The 13975-nt window shown below is 33.3% G+C and overlaps 1 protein-coding gene across 1 annotated transcript in view; it reads right to left on the bottom strand.

Annotated features, from left to right (window-relative positions):
* The window catches only part of NEGR1 (neuronal growth regulator 1), a 923741-nt gene that overhangs the window by 515671 nt on the left and 394095 nt on the right, over positions 1 to 13975 (bottom strand). Inside the window, exon 2 of the mRNA XM_004464253.3 lies at positions 11272 to 11504. Within this exon, the coding sequence (XP_004464310.1) occupies positions 11272 to 11504 (233 nt within the window). The remainder of the gene's footprint in view (positions 1 to 11271; positions 11505 to 13975) is intronic.

Raw genomic sequence — 13975 nt, 5'->3', positions numbered from 1 at the left:
TGAACACGTATGATGTGTCAGACACTTTGGGAAATGGCTTAGCTACATAACTATTTTCTATGTTTTCTCAGTAAATCAGAGAGTTGCATATGACTTTTTACTTTTCAGTGGAGAAAAATGAGTTTTAACAAGATAAAGATACTTAGCCAAGTTCATGCATTTTGTAAATGTCAGATCTGAATTGCACCTGAGGTCAGTCTAAAGTCTATGCCACACTGAATTACTTAGAAGAGCACTGGTCTTAACCAGTTTTAAAAGGAGAGATAATTGACAGCCCAAACTATTATCAAATGAGACAAAATTTCAGAAGAACTTCTTTTGTCATTTTCTGGCTCACACTCCTAAAGTATTTCCTTCATTTATTCTATTAATAAAAAAATATTTACTTCAGCCACTATTATGTGCCAGTCACTATTCTCATCACTAAGGATAGAGCAGTACGATAGATAAGATCCTTCTCTCACGGAGTGTGTCACAATCTGCCACATTTGTTTTCCTACTAGATCAGCCACCCTCTTGCACTTGATCCTTGTGATTATATCAGGCACACTTGGATAATCCAGGATAATGTCACTACCTCAAGGTCAGTTGATTAGCAACCTTATTTCCCTCTTGCCATTTAACATAATACATTCACAGGTTCCAATGATTACATGTGTACATCTTGGTAGGACATTTATTCTGCCTATCATAGAGGGATTCACACACACGACTTTTAGCAAAGTTATTTGGTAATAGTAGTTTAAGTGGGACTGTGCAAGTATTTATTGAACTAAACTAAGTTAATTCTGGATGCTTATATAAAATGGGCTATCTTTAACTGATAGTGTCATAGTCTGAAGGAATATGTCAGAAGGAATATACCTGTCTTGTCTAACTTCGAAATGATAATAGTTCTTGTCTTTCTCTCCCAAATATGTCTCACCTCAAGTCTTCAATATCCCATTTTAAAGAGTGTCCATCCACCCACCTAATCAAATCAAAACTTGAAAGAATGACTGAAATACCTGAGAAAAAAATTTAATGATATATTTGTTCTTTTTACATGTTAACCTCTTACTTTGGTTTTGACTTTAAGAACCATTGGCTATAACCCTTGTGGTTAACTTAGTTCCACATAAAGAATATTTTTATCAAAATAACTTTGCTAAAAGAAAAAATAATTATTTTTTGTTAAATGCTGCTAGCCCATTTAGTATTTTTCACTATAATATGCAATCACTATTCTGCATTTGTGAAAACATGAGGATTAGTAGAGGATAAGGATGCTATATCCTGGAATGAAAACAAGTGACCTAAGCCATGAATGCCTAACTAATCCTTTTAATTTAAATTTTTTCTTGTTATGTCAGCATTCCTGGTGTTATGCCCTAAAGATAGAGTCAATGCATTAAGTCATGGCTTAAGTACAGTGATTGGCATGAAGCCAGGGAAAAAGAAGTATGTGTATGTACACAGTCAATAAATCTCTTTAGTCTCTAGCATTGTCAGGCACTGTCCTGGATTTTCGCGAGTCAGAAAGGATTAAGACCCATTCTTCACCCATAAGGAGTTCACTGGGGCTCTTATTTGGAGTACATGAATAGATTTAGGGGGTTCATAAGGTTCCTGCTCATATAAACCAAATATATAAAATATGAAGTGTGTATACATATATATATATATATATATACATTTTCTTTTTTCTAGGGACAGAGTCCACAGGTTTCATCTGCTTTTCAAATGGGTTTTCAAATGGGTTCTTAAACCACAAAATGTTTAAGAATCAATGGTCTAGATGTAAACTTACTAAGGCAGATTAGAAAGCTCTGCCAACTTAGTGCAGACGCATGATCCACCTTTCCTGATCACTAGGCAAAGAGACGTCAGGACATAGAGTCACTCTATTCACCAAACTGAATCTTGCCACAGTTTTAATTGTGCCCATTTTCCTCTTGGCAGTACATACAAGTAATTTTTATTGTTAGGCTGCAAATCATAAAATATTCAGTATCATTAGCAGAATTAAATTTTTTCATCTTCTAAATTTTATCTTTGTTCTAAATATATGTTATAAGGATATGTCATTAAGAATTTGGTTAATGAAAACATTAAAATCTTAACTGTATCCATAGTAATATCTTAATCATACTCATGACTTGGAAATTAAAACAGCATTATTACATAGATCAAATCCCATTATAAAGACTTCAAGGAGAAGACACATTATTTCACCAGATTTAGATTGTATTTGCAGGGTTTCTCAAAATAATTGACCTAGCTAGAGCTTTGTAATCTTTTATTTATAGAAAGATTTTCATAGTGATAGTGTACATTGCATTGGTGATTGACATCTATTACTTATATGTTTATTTTCTTTGTTTTTAGGAAAAAATAAAGATAGCCCAAGACAGGCAACAAATTCAACCTTTCTACAAGACTCATACAAGACAATAACTACCAAGAAGATAAAGATGTATTTAGTCTGAGCTTTGAGTTACTTATTAAACTATGTGCTTCTGAAACCTGATTAAATATCCATTAATCATATAAGGGACTTTTAATATGGTAACATTGCTTAATGGTTTAATTACTTTGAAACATTTTCAAATTGCACTTTGAACTGTATGTTACCAGAAAAAGAAATACTGCTTTTCTCAGCCTCAAAATGATGACACATGATGTCCTCTTACATACTCTCTCCCCAGCTGTTTCTTTTATTTTATTCTTGCTAATGTGTCAATGTGAACTGAGGATTAAAACATAAAAGGAAAGATAAAAAATAGGGTAAAATCGCTTCTCATCAACACTGACCACACACTAAACAATTGTTTGATTTCTTTGCTCCCTCCAACCCACCTCAAAAAATATCTAACTCCTGAGTAGATAGTGGGCAATGAGGTAGAATGTTCATCACTGGCACAATTCCTTGCTTAGCAAAAATACTTATTTACATTCCAAATTTGTTCCTCTTGCTGCTACCAGTTTATAAAGCTCTGTAGTACTTTGCCTGAAAGTTCCTTCTAAAGGAGGAATGGACGACTTGGATGGAAGCCAACAGTGTGCAATGTTTAAAAGTGCAAAAAACCCACATCTGCTGATGAGTTTTTAGAATGTATTATCTATCAAGATTTTTTTTCTTGCTTTTCTCATTTTATCCTACCTCTATCATTGGCAAATGTTGCATACAAGAGTTTATAAAGAAATATCATCAATATTTTCCCTCTGTGTACAGTAAGCCTGCGTTCTCGATTTTAGTACATTTGTGATTTCCAGAATTTTTCTATCATATCCTATGTTAGAAAATACATCAAATATCATTTATTAATTTTTGATTAAAAAAATACTACACTTACAAAGGAAATCCTTTCGAGAAGAAAAATACTGTTTATTAAAATTTACCTTCTTTTGCCACTTCTTTTATCTCAATCACAAAAACTTAATAGCCAATAATTCTGTACTAACAACCAAAGAGGAAGGAAGGGAGGAAAAGAAGGAGGGAGGGGGGAAAGAGGGACAAAGGAAACTTAGAAAAGATAAACAAATGTGTACTCTGGAAGAAAAGCCAATATTCAAGTGAGAATTTCACTGAACAGTAGTTCAATTAACCTCATACTTTATGAATCCTAATAGCTAAATTGATACCCTAATCAATGTCAATATACTTGTAGATATAAATGAGTAATGGTTTCCTAGAAACTGATCTGATATGCACTACCACATAACCATAGCAATTCCAGCTAGGCTGGATTATATTAACAACAACAAAAAAGTCAACCTGAGAAATACATTAATATTTAATTATTATGTGATACTTAAAAAAGCTTACTCCACATAAGTCCAGATGGGTAGATCTGAATTTGTCTAAGAGGCATATTTGTGGGGGGATAATCCTGCTACAACCCAGATCCCAAATGACACCTGGAAAATTTATTTTTTCCCCAGTTTTACAAGTTGGACATACTTGTTTGGAACTATTTAGATACCAGACTATTCTCCTCCTGGACTGCAATTCAACTACCTCATATATTTCAAATGGTTAAATATGTCCATTAAATAAAGTACTTGGGGGAATATTTTCTTCCTATAGAGGTTTTCAGGTGGCTTCTAATGAAGGGCTTATTAACCTTCCCCCTCTGGCTTCTCCTTCTTCTTCCCTTCTTATCCTCCTCCTCCTTCATCTTTTTTTCCCTAGATCTACAAGTTTAGTCCATCTAGTTGTAACCAGAGTAAATAAATAGTATTTTAAAGAGTAATTAACTTGTTTACTCCAATTATATTCCTATTTAGTAATGAGGTATTTTCTCCAAAATCTTATAAGTTCCTCTCTTCATGAATTACAAATCTGGATATTTCAGACCAACAGCAAAGGAATAAAAGGGTGTTTTTCACAATTCTTGTGTTTCTAGTATTCCATCATAGGGATATCTTTGAGGATAAACACAACTTATTTGCATCTATTATTGGACTTTAATTGGTTTTTGAATCTGTAATCAGTAGTTAATATTAACTAAGCTCTCTGAACTCTGTATATTCTGGCTCCCATTGAATCTGCACTATAATGTGAACTGGGATATGCAAAGAATGATTTATGGCAGAACAGGAAGGAATCCCTGGAGAGGGAATAACAATGAGTACGTATACCCAATCCAAGCAATGTATCTTAAATGTTTGATATCACTTGTTCACCTAATTTTAGAGAGTAAATGATGAACTTTTCTCTCAAGCAGATAACATGTACTTATCATCAAAATAAGGAGCTTTCAAAAATTGGTCTAAACTATTAACCCCATAAAGAATGTTAGGTTACATATTTGAAAACTAAGGTCACTTAGGGAGACATTCTCCCTAAATTTACCAGCCGTAACTCCATTAGCAAGTCATCTTTTTCACTTATTAAGAAAATGTGTGTATCTTATAAGGGTTTAATATCCATGATATATAAAGAGATACTACAACTCAAGAATAAAAAGACAAATTACCTGATTAAAAAATGGGCAAAAGACTGGAATAGACATTTGCCCAAAGAAAAATACAAATGCTGAAAAAGACATGAAAAAATGTTAAACATCACTAGCAATTAGGGAAATGTAAATCAAAATTACAATGAGATATCAATCCACATGTATTAGAATAAACACTTTTAAAATCAGAAAACTACAAGTGTCGGAGAGGATGTGGAGAGATATGAGTGCTTATTCACTGTTGGTGGGAATGTAGAATGGTACAGACACTGTTGAGGACTGTTTGGCAGTTTCTAAGGAATTTTCATATAGACTTGCCATGGGGCCCTGCAATACCATTGCTAGGTGTATTCCCAGAAGAACTGAGCATGGTGACATGAAGAGACATCTGCACACCAATGTTTATAGCAATGTTGTTCACAAAAGCCAAAAGATGGAAATAACTCAGAGTCCATCAACCAAAGAATGGATAAACAAGTTGTGGTGCATATGCACGATGGAATATTATGCAGCTGTAAGAAGAAATGAAGCTGTGAAATGTCTGACAACATGGATGTACCTGGAGGTCATTATGTTGAGTGAAGCAAGCCAGACACAAAAGGACAAATACTATATGATTGCACTGTTACAAACTGAATATATTCAGTAAGTTTATAGAGTTAATAATTAGAATACAGGTCACCAGAAAATAGAATGAGGGTGGACAATGGAAAGCTAAAAGTTAATCTGTGCAGAATTGGAAAAGGGTTGTTTGTAAATCTTTGGAAATAAATAGAAATGGTGAAAGGGCATCACAGTGTCTAACTAGGAGAGTCAGGTATGAGAGTGGTTGAAAGGGAAAGCTAAGGTCATGCATAGTACTATAAGGAAAGCTAAAAAATGTAACATGGTACTGTTTAACATAGTGAAACCTCACATGAAATATGAATAGAGGTAATATTGCATATATGATCATTTTTACAAAATATAAACACAAACTAGAGAAATGGAAACAGAATAGCAGTTATGTACTGCAGGAAGCATAGAGACTGAGAGGTGATGAATATTTTGTTTGCTTGTCTGTTTTTTGTTTATTATTATTATTGGAATAATGAAAATACTCTAAAAATGATTGAAGTGATGACTGCACAATTATGTGATTTTATGAAATACCATTGATTGTACACTTTGGATGGACTGTATGTTTTATTAATATGTATCAATAAAATTTATTTGTTTAAAAGAAGAATATGTGTGCCTTGTCATAGTTTTAGTATTCATAAAAAAGATTTTAACTTTAGATTAAGATCTGATGGTCTTTAAAGAATATAGTGCTGTATTTGCGGACACATAGAATAATACTTATTGGTAAATATAATTTTAAAATAACTGCACCTCAATTCTTATTCAAAGACCCAATGAGAGAAATAGTATTTGTGAAGCTTTGTCACAAAAAGGCTAAATTCTACAATTTATCCATAGATTAAAGTGATAATCAAAAAACTATGTATACAACCCTGATGAAAGAAGTTGATGTGGGAGGAGTGGGGGGTGTGGGGAGTGGATATAGGAACCTCTTATATTTTTTAATGTAACATTTTGAGTGATTTATGTATTTTTAAAAAAGAATAAAAATTTGAAAAATAAAAATATTTTTAAAAGCTATATACCTTTGTCAAGCAGCTTGAGATTCCAAAGTGAAAAACATAACTGATCAGTAACCATAGAAAGGATTTCTTCACTCAGGAGTTTTCAATAATGATTTGTTCACTTATCTTACATCACATACAGTACAGTGGTTAAGCATGTGGGCTTTGGAACCAGACTGACTAGGCTCAAAGCCTGAGCCCATATTTAGAAGGTATGTGACCTTAAGTAAGTTATTTGATCCCTTTTGTCTGTTTCCTTTCTTTGAGAATTAAATACATTCCCACATGTTAAAAATACCAGACAGCTATGTACTTGTTGTTGAAATGACATTTTTTGAATGTATATTTTGATTTTTAAATATTTTTTAAATTTCCCTTCATTTCAGTGTATTTGAGAGGTGCTGTAAAGAAACAACCCAATGAATGTACTCTACAGTTGCTGTTGAAGATGTCTGTTACATGTCATGGTGATTCTATACAATGACTTACAGAAATGATTCTCCTTTATAAGTAACAGGATCGGGGTACTAAGAGAAATAAATATTTTTACTTTGTAAATAATGAAATGAATAACTTACTGCATTTCCCTCTGTATTTTGGCTGCTAGATATCTTAGAACTTTTTTTTTTTCAACCAGTCTCTAAAAGTACATAGAAATCATGATACAAATATTTTGATTTAGCCTCATATCTGGCTGCATCCTACTTATTTATCTGTTTTCTCCTATTTCCAATATTTATCTCAGTATACTGTATTATTCTTTATAAGCCACCTTAAATCCTTTCCAGCATAAATAGAATGCCAATAATCGTGCGTGAATGTGTTGTCTTTCCATTTTACAAAGACTTTCTCAAACCTGAGTATGCCAGAGGCAAGAGACCAACATTGTCATTGTTTGAGCTCTTTGGGAAGCAGACTCTAGAGCAAGATAGAGTGTAGAGTGCAGAAATTTTTCAGGAAGTTCCTTTGTGATCAGTCTCTGTGGAAGAGGAGGAAGAATTGAACAGAGAAAGAAGTTGACCTGCAATGCAGGCTGGACCACACCTCCATGATGGGAAGCTCTGGAGCAAAAATGGCCCAGTAGAGATATTCCATGCTGAGCTGAAAAGGAGGCAACTTTACACATCCTCCCTCAATCAGTTATCAAATATGGCTGCTCTGGGAAGGGCTAGACTTTGGGCAAGGACACTTTCTGCAGCTGAGGCAATCGCCAAAGGACTTACCACTAAAGGTTGTCTACTGAGGGCACCCCAGCAGCTGGAGAAAAATTACATCTTTGAAGAAGGATCTGGGCAATGTGGCACCTGATCACTACAAACATGCTAGGCCAGTGAGGTACTCTAAGGAAGTACGGTGGGGAAATTAATACAATGAAGATGTTTTATTTTGGGCTTAGAGTTATGTGCAGTCAAATCTCCTACTTTCTAGAGAAAAATAGGAGTATATATCTCTGAAAGGGTACAAGTTGAGTGATAAACATTTCACACATATTTATTTAAAATACAACATCTATCATTGTCTATTTTGTGCTATACACAATCTAGATTTCAGTTACTATGGCAGACTCAAAGTATAAAACATCCTTGTCACATATTTGAGTGGAAAGAGTTTACAAGTCATGTTTTCTCTCATTATCGTATTGTCATAGGGATCTCTGGCTTCATAGAAGCCCTCCAGCCTCAGACATTTTTGTGCTTACGTACAAGGAAGATTGCTCTTAGCAAATGTTGCACCAGACAATTTGAAACACTGAACAATTAGGTATCTTGGCTAATCAGCACCATAATATATACAGGTAATGGAAAAATGCATTTCTTCCTGAATCTTTTAGCTAGTTTCCACCCCCTTGAAGCAAAACTTCAAATCATAGCACTCTTTAAGTTCCATGAGTACATACATTGTTCAACTCATCTGGTGAAAAAAAGGAATGAGGAGAAATAAATGATATTTGCGCAATAAATACTTGTAGCCTGAGCTACTGTATAAAATTAGTTTGCTTGGTGCTCAATACGAGTGTTAGAAAATGTTTGCTGTTTTTGTTTTCATGTTTTGGGTGACATCTTGTTTCTTTTTAAATTAAAAGCAAATAAGCAGCAGATTATTTTTCCTTTTTTTAAAATTTTATTGGAATGAACCTTAAAAATCAATTGGTTTGATTCCTCCTCTCTCAGATGAGAATACAGAAGACAGGGAGGCTGGATAATGAACCATTTCAAGAGGGTAAACAAGGGTTGGAACGCAGTTTTCCTGACTCCTACTCCAGTTTTGTACCCCATTCATGCATTCATTAATATTAATAGTTCTAAGAAATCAATAGCACCAATTAATTTCCCATGCATAATGTCTAGACTGGAAAGATTCTCCCTTAATATCCCCTCTCTAAAATGCTTTTTAAAATGGGAAAAGTCCCCCAGAGTACAGCATTGCGACAATTAAAGATGAGTTTTGTTTTTTAACCAGTCAATGTTTATTTGGCATCAGTGATTAAAATAGTATTATCTCAAATGCTAAGTTTGTTTATATTGGTCAATAAAGCCTTGACAAATTGTAAGTCAAAAAGCATACATTTCACAACTATCGAGATATACAGACCTGACAACCTAGCAAATTTAGAGACTGACAAGATGTGCACATCAGTTTGTTTTTGTCATTGAGAGAAAATGCAACTTAAGTGGGGTTGACTTTTTATGACATTTATTTAGTTCTTGAATTGACTGACAAGGCTATTAACATATTCCCTGAACTTTATTAATGTAATTGGAAAACTGCTCAAATGTCAATCAAATTCTAATAAGTAATTATGTTCATAAATACTGTAAAATTATTAGCTTTTAATTTGACCCAACCACATAATTTCAAAACACTAAAATGAATTTTTTTTCTATAGGAATAAGATATTCTACTGACAAAGTATCCAATAGGTACATTCTTACCTGCACAAAAATTTGTCATCATCAAACGGCCAGCAAAAAAGAGTGCCACAATTAGGCACATAACATTTTTAGAAATGTGAAGAGCAATAAACCATAGAGGTAATATAAAGTTATAAATCCTATGAAAATAAAAAACGTGCCTGGAAAGAACCTGTATATCCATTGTATGCTTTTAAAATATGGACCAAACATGAAGAAGGAATGGGAAAAAAAAGGATATGGTTATTGTTCAGAAATAAATCACCCAAAGCCACAAAAAGAAAAATGTCTATATCTCAAGCAGCTCAATTATATTATTGTTGAAGTACACTTATTCTTATGTATCAGAAGTATTTTGGAGTCTTCGAGCTAGAAACCCAGGTCAAAGACACATAACCGAACAAGAAAACATGATTAGGCTTGAATACCAGAATAAATTTGTTTGTTTTTTTTACCTTGTAATCTCATTTGGTTTCTGAAACTGAACAAATCTTGCGCTCTGGATAATCTCTGAATAAATATGGACTATATAAAAACTTTATAGTATTATAGTATGCCACTTTTAAATAGTGAACATATCTAGAGTCTGTAAAAGTCTTTAATAAGAAAGACATTAAGGTAATTCACTGATTTATTAAATTTATACTTTCCCCCAAATGTTAATTATTTAATTAAGAAATTTAACTTTGATTAGACAATAAAATTATTTATTAATAAAAGAAGCTGTCCTTGAATTCAGTTTTACTTTTATGTAAAGGGAACATAGATCAGTTAATAAATTTATGGCTTCACTATATTTTCAAGACTTAAGCCATGTACCCAAATTAATTTTAGGCTTGATTTATTGAAGAGTAAATTCAGAGATAGAACAACTAAACAACTTGCTCACTCAGCTTTCCTCTTAGGAATAAAATATGCCTACAATGGCACTACTTATCATATAATTTGTTATTAATTTTACTTTGGAATACTACAGTATAATTTTGAGTTCCACACAGTATGTTTCTATACAAGCACCACATGATTAACCTAGAAAGCACAAGAAAAGAGTACAAAGGGGAAAAAACTATACATTCTCTATTCTCCTAGGAATATGATTCCATTTTTCTTGAAAATTATTTGTATTGGGGTACATATGCTCTCAAATTTTAGTATGCAAGAAAAATAAAATAATATGATGATTCTGTTTGCATTTGGAGATGCTATATTGTCTAGGGTGATTTAGGATCTATTCAAAGTAAATTAAAAAAAAAAGCATTGTGTACCAACTTTTTTCAATTACCCTGTATTTAAAAAGAGTAATTCTAGAAGTTTGCCAATTTCATCATTACATAAATCAAAGTAAAAGAAAGTGGGATTGTGACAGAGTGCTGGAAGGCTAGAGGATTACTTTTAAAGAGTTACCAGCCTCAACCACATTTCAACAAGTTCTAAGATTTAATGTATCCAACATTAGTTCTTAAAGATTCATTTTAATGTATCCATCATAGTTCCTCAAAGATTTATGGAATGGGTGATTCAAAGGAAGATACAAAGTGAATCATATACAAAAATCATAATTTGGCATTAATGCATATTTCTTGATCTTGATAAGTGGGGATTTGTGTGCCTGAAACAGCCATTACACTTAATGGAATCTAGGACTATAAATCTCTAAAGTCAATGACAACATATCTTTCAACACTGTAAATTGCTTCTGAGTCACTACTGTGATAGTCTTTTTTAATGTAAATATTGATCATTTCTAAGCATAGCCCTTTATGATATAGCAGTTATGGAAATGCATACCTTGCACAGTTAAATGCACTTGCATTGTTCTTGGTGTATGTTGAGTCTGAACGGAACACGTGTAAGGGCCATCATCTGTCACATCTACATTCTGTATCTGCAGGCTGTAGTCCCTTTTATTTAATGTTGAAATTGAAACTCGAGGATCCACTGACCACTTATCACCTCCAGCAAAAATAATACTTGACCGGTTCAGCCAGGCACCCTTTGAAGCTCCATCTTCTAAATAACACCTACAAATTACCAGAGAGAGAGAATGATATTAATCAAAATGAAAATAACAGAAAACATTATCTTTGTTTTGAGTGTATTTCCATATGCTGAATGATAGCAAAACAACAAATACAAACATTAGACATAAACACAGGAGACATGAACACAGCAAAATAACTTACATTCCCAGCGGAAAAGTGAAAAACAACCTACATAAGTATTTGTTTCTCTTTTAATGTGTGTGAGTGTGTTTTAAATTCATAACCAGTCAAAATCCTCTTCTCTTCCCTCTGGACAATAACATATTTCTTCATTTGTAATAACAGAACTCCAGTTCTGAATATAATTACCCAGATGCCTACCACATAGACTAGTACCACATACATGCTTATTTTTAAAATTATCAGTATTTGTAGGGTCGTCAGCCGGTACACTGAGCTGCTATACTATTGATAATATTGCTGACCATGATTAAAAGTAATGAGGCTCATATAATACTTTTAGTAGCAAATCCTTGTGTTTTCAATAAACTGACCAATAGATTTCCAGGCAGCATTCATTTATCCAACAAACATTTATGGAGCACTCTTCATTAAAAATTTTGGCCTTGACCAAAGATAAGTTCTGACCAATGCGTTTACATTTCTAAGAAGTAATAATGGACCCTGGGAATTTTTTGTCTGATAGCAGTATCTTGGTTTGCCTGAGGGCAATGGGTTATACAAGATAGTCTAACAATGTGATTTAGGATGGGGCTGCCACAATGTATAATCTTAGAACTGTGGCCACACCAGATAGACCACCAGTGTGACTTAGAGAAGGGGCTCTGGGTAACAGGGTTTCAGTTGTTCTGGAGACTCAGATTAATCATGTAGACAATCACCAAGAAATCATGCCTACATAATGGGATCCAAAAAAACCCAACCACTAAAGGTGGAAGAGCTTCCTTGGTTGGCAACACTCCATATATTTTATTATGAAATGATATCATGAGAGTAACATGTCCTGACTCTCCTCATGTGCATCCTCCTGTAGCTGCCCTATGTGCTTCTTCCTTGGCTACTTTTAATCTGTATTTGCTGCCTGTAATAAACCATACTTAAGAGTATAATAGCTTTCAGGAATTTCTATGATTACTCCTAGTGAATTATCTAACATGATAGTGGTTTTGGGAACACCCCAATTTGCAACTGGTGTCAGAATTGAAGTGCCCTCTAATGATTAATTTTTGTTTTGTTTTGTTTTAATTAAAGCATTTGTAGGTTTACAGAAAAAAATCATCAAGAAAATATAGAGTTCCCACATACTCCCCCATCACACACACAGTTTTCACTATTACTATTATTTTGCATGATTGGGGTACTTTTGTTACAATTGATGAAACAATATTATTATAATTGTGCTACTAATTTACTCTGCTGTTTATATTAGGGTTCACTCTTTTTTTTTACATTCAATGGGGCTTTTGTGATAACATATATAGAACCTAAAATTTCCCTTTTCAAAGACACAATGCAATGGTATTAATTACATTCATAATTTTGTGTCTCCATCACCATCATACATTGCTGAAAGTTATCCATCACCCCAAACAGAAACTCCATACTAAATAAATATTAACTCCTTCTTCTCCTCCCCAATCCAGCCCCTGGTAACCTGATTTCAAGTTTTTAACTATAAGACATTGCATATTATGCTTTTCATGTAAGTTAGATCATAAGTATTTGTCCTTTTGTCATGCTGTGACTCAACATGATGTCCTTAAGATTTATCCATGCTGTTGCAAGCAGCAGAACACCATTCCTTTTTATAGCCAAATAATATTTCATTGTATTTAAATACCACATTTTGCTTATTAATTTATCTATTGATGGACAATTGGGTTGCTTCTACTTTTGGCAATGTGCAAGCCACTATGAGTCAATGTACAAATATCTTTTCAAGTCCCTGCTTTCAATTATTTTGGTTATATACTGAAAAGTAGAATGATGGGGTCATATGATCATTCCATAGGTAATTTTCTGAGGAATTGCCGACTGTTTTCTACAGTGGCTAAACCATCTTACATTCTTATCAACAATGTAGGAGTGTTCTTATTTCTCCATATTCTCTCCAACACCTGTTGGTTTCCATTATTATTTGTTTTAATAGGAGATATTCTATTGGGTATGAGATAATATCTCATTGTGGTTTTGATTTGCATTTCCCTGAAGGCTAATGATGTTGAGCACCTTTTCATGTATGTATTGGCCATTTATATACCTTTTTTTGAGAAATGAGTATTCAAGTCATTTTTTGTATGTTTGTGTTGTTGGTCTTTTTTGTTGTTGAGTTATAGAATTTCATTATATATTCTTGATATTAAATCCTTATCAGTTATATGGCTTCCAAATATTTATCCAATTCTGCAGGTTGTCTTTCTACTTTCATGATGAAGGCCATTGGTGAATAAATTTTAAAATTTTGATGAAATCTGATTTATCATTTTTTT

This window comes from Dasypus novemcinctus, chromosome 9, assembly GCF_030445035.2.
Source record: "Dasypus novemcinctus isolate mDasNov1 chromosome 9, mDasNov1.1.hap2, whole genome shotgun sequence".
In the NCBI taxonomy this organism is placed as follows: Eukaryota; Metazoa; Chordata; class Mammalia; order Cingulata; family Dasypodidae; genus Dasypus; species Dasypus novemcinctus.
The sequence above is the reverse complement of the archived record's forward strand: the minus strand, read 5'-3'. Positions and strand labels throughout refer to the sequence as shown.